Source organism: Cajanus cajan, chromosome 7 (genome assembly GCF_000230855.2).
Source record: "Cajanus cajan strain Asha chromosome 7, NIPB_CcT2T_4, whole genome shotgun sequence".
NCBI lineage: Eukaryota > Viridiplantae > Streptophyta > Magnoliopsida > Fabales > Fabaceae > Cajanus > Cajanus cajan.
In genome coordinates this window covers 55,624,024-55,627,785 of record NC_138523.1, presented here as the reverse complement: position 1 = coordinate 55,627,785, position 3,762 = coordinate 55,624,024, and the positions used below count along the sequence as shown (strand labels likewise).

The 3,762-nt window shown below is 38.7% G+C and overlaps 1 protein-coding gene across 1 annotated transcript; it reads left to right on the top strand.

The window, feature by feature from the left end:
• The first annotated feature begins 1,792 nt into the window (after nucleotides 1-1,792).
• Nucleotides 1,793-3,074, top strand: LOC109788424 (Oligosaccharyltransferase complex/magnesium transporter family protein). Its single transcript, XM_020347150.3, has one exon. The coding sequence runs from the start codon at nucleotides 1,891-1,893 to the stop codon at nucleotides 2,896-2,898; it is 1,008 nt and encodes a 335-aa protein (XP_020202739.1). The 5' UTR covers nucleotides 1,793-1,890; the 3' UTR covers nucleotides 2,899-3,074.
• The last annotated feature ends 688 nt before the right edge of the window (nucleotides 3,075-3,762 follow it).

Below are 3,762 nucleotides of genomic sequence, written 5' to 3'. Positions count from 1 at the left end.
TTTATCTGGATGGACGCATGTGAGCAATACTTTGCAAAGTTGAAGAAGAGGTTGACCACTTCTCTTGTGATGGTATTGCCCAATCTTGGTGAACCATTTGAGGTGTATTATGATGTTTCTCACTAAGGACTAAGTTGTGTGTTGATGCAAAATAGGAGAGTGGTGATATATGCTTCAAGGCAATTGAAGATTCGTGAGAGAAATTACCTCACTCATGACTTAGAGTTGGCATAAGTGGTTTTTGCCTTAAAGATACAGAGACGTTATTTGTATAGTGCTAAGTTCAATGTCTTTAGTTATCACAAAAGTTTGAAGTATTTGTTTGATCAAAAGAAGCTTAACAAGAGATAAAGGCGATGAATAATTTTTTTTTGAAGGATTATGATTTTCAACTAATGTATTGCCTATGAAAGGCCAATGCAATGGTGGATGCCCTAAGTTAGAATTTTATTCATATGTCTGCTATAGTGAAAGAGCTAAAGTTAGTGGAAAAGTTTAAAAATATGAATATGTGTGTAGAGTTGACTTAGTATCACATTAGTTGTAGAATGTTGTCATATCTAGTGGGTTTTTGAAATAGGTGGAAGCAAAACAATTGCAAGATTTGAAGTTGTTCAAGATCTTGGATTTGTTGGCTACAGAGAAAGCAGTTGACTTTAAGTTGGATAGTGTTGAGATTTTGAGGTTTAAAGACAATATTTGTGTACTTCAAGATTCTGAGTTGAGAATAACGATTTTGGAGGAAGGTCACAAAAATATATCTAACATACATCCAGACATAACTAAGATGTACCAAGACTTTAAAAACATTTTCTGCTAGTGGTTTAGTATGAAGAAAGAAGTAGCATATATGTGCCAGCCAAATGCAGAATACGAATCAACCACTCCTTCACTTGAAATTCAGCAAATCCAACATGTAATAGCAAAAACAACATTTACACATAATACATAACTTTTTTATAGTTACAAAAATAACAAACAACAGCAATTTGATATGAATCATCTAATTCCCTCCGACATGCTTCACAATCTCAAAACCTTTCATCTATCATTTCTCATTTTCAACAATTCATAGCAACCATTCAGAAGTTAAATTCAAAGGCCAAATCCAAGTGGTAACAACACAAACAACAAAATCAATAGTTTCCCCTACCTCGTAATCAAAGTGAAATAGGGAAGAGAGAAAGAAGAACTCTAAACAATTTCGAAACACCTGCACGGATCCACAACAATACAATTCAAGTTCCTAGTGACTCGAATCAACAACAATACAACATAAATGAGGCTTTCGGGGGAAGGATTACTCTTATAAGAGGAAAGTTGGAGATGAAGAGAGCTTCCGATTCCAAAACTATCTCTATTGTTAATCTCTATAGATTTCTAAAGGCTTGAACTTGTAAAACTAAATTAAAAAAAATATGAATTTTTTTTAAAATCAAATTGAATCTCTATCCGAGAAAAAGCTCAAACTATTAAAACTTGCAAAAAAAAAAAAAAAAATTTGGATTCCATAAATTTTTAACGCATCAGCATGTAATAAATCGAAAATAACAACAAATTAAGACTCACATACATTAATAAAAAGTAAAAGATTAAATTTAAGTTTTAACAAATTTATAATTATGTACAATATTTTATGTTTAATTTATTATGATAATGAACATAATGCAATCACTTTTTCTAATCAACATCGGGTTTTTTTTTAGTGAATCATTTATTTATATATTTCGGTAATTATTTATTTGTATTATAGGAGGGTGAATAAACTTCGAGAAATATAAATCTAACGAAACATTTGTCCCGTGGAAATTGGGGTTTATTGGAGGAGTGGTTTGTGAAAGACTGAAAGTCTTCTCTTCTCTTCTCTGCTTTGAAACCCTTCCCATCGCAATGTCTCCCTTCTCGAAGCTCTCATTGTTGATACTCATGGTGGCCGTCTCCTCCGCGAAGGCCTCCGACAGCGACGAAAGAGTGAGCGAATTGCTAGCCCTTCAATCCAGATCCAAATCGGGTGTTATCCGCCTCAACGACCAATCCCTGGCCCGCTTCGTCACCTCCGTCAAAACCCCCAGACCCTACTCCGTCCTCCTCTTCTTCGACGCCGCACAGCTCCACGACAAGTCGGAGCTCCGCCTCACTGAACTCCGCAACGAATTCTCCATCGTCGCATCCTCATTCCTCGCCAACAACCCCTCCAACGCCAAGCTCTTCTTCTGCGACATCGAGTTCAAGGAGTCCCAGCTCAGCTTCTCCCAATTCGGCGTCAACGCCCTCCCCCACATCCGCCTAATTGGGCCCAACATGGGCCTCAAGGACTCCGAGCCCATGGACCAGGGCGACTTCTCCCGCCTCGCCGAGTCCATGGCCGAATTCGTCGAATCCAGGACCAAACTCTCCGTCGGCCCAATCCACCGCCCCCCGCTCTTCTCGCGCAACCAGTTGATCCTCATCGCCGTCGTCATCCTAGTTTGGATCCCCTTTTTCGTCAAGAAGGTTCTCGCCGGCCAGACCCTGCTCCACGACCCTAAGGTCTGGTTGGCCGGTTCGGTTTTCGTTTATTTCTTCAGCGTCTCCGGGGCCATGCACAATATCATCAGGAAGATGCCCATGTTTCTCGTGGATCGCAACGACCCTTCCAGACTCGTGTTTTTCTACCAGGGCTCCGGTATGCAGCTCGGTGCTGAGGGCTTTGCTGTGGGCTTCTTGTACACCGTCGTGGGCCTGCTCCTGGCGTTTCTGAGCCACGGGCTCGTTAGAATTAGTAATGTGAGAGTGCAGAGGGTGGTTATGATTTTCGCGCTTTTAGTTTCGTTCTTGGCTGTGAAGCAGGTTGTTTACTTGGATAACTGGAAGACCGGTTACGGGATCCATGGGTTTTGGCCCTCTAGCTGGAATTGAGGTTTGATGACACTCTCACTTCATAATTTTGGGTATCATTCCCATTTTAAAATCTAAACATTAGCGATAATCTCTTCTTGTGTTAGAACTTTGCCGGATATTATATGTAAGTGTAACTTCTTGTCACTGCCCTTTTGTGCCTTTGCTGGAATTTGAGTATTAAAAAGTTTTTATAATCTGCGGAGGACGTTTTGTTTCGACTTGATACGATAAGTGTTGATTGCATGATGCTGCATGACATCTTTCTAAATTTATGCTGCTAAATTCGTTGTTGTATCTCTCTTGTTTAGATAAACTTCTCCATAAGTACATGTTGATGCAGAATATAAAGAGAAGTTAGATGAGTGAACTTCTGCTCAAGTTGAAGTGCACAAGTTAATTTTAATTTACGGGAGAAATTTAATTCATTTTATCTTCTTATTTTCTTCACTTAAAAGTGTTTATGAAGAAGATTATCTAAACAAGACCATGTCTTAAGTTGCGCAATTCCTAATTATGATCTTCAAACTGAATATGTAGACTTATGCTGTTGTGCTGCAAGTGCATGACAGATATAGAGATTAGTCTTTAGGATTTGGCTGGTCTGAAGTACAGGTTTTATCCGTGGATGAGAGAATCAAAGGAGTGGTTTTCATGAATCCATAGATTTCTATCAGGTTGCTTAACTTCAGTAAAATTTGATCTTCTTAACACTTCAGTTCAGAATTTACAACTTGCACTTTGGAGATCTTAATTCTATTTTACCTGATGTAGATTTGACAGAACCAGGTGTTTAAGTAAAACTAAGGTCATGTCCTGGTTTACAAGATTTGTCTTTGTTAGTATCATCGTGCGTTATAATTGGTTGGTTTGTTATTTGATAAG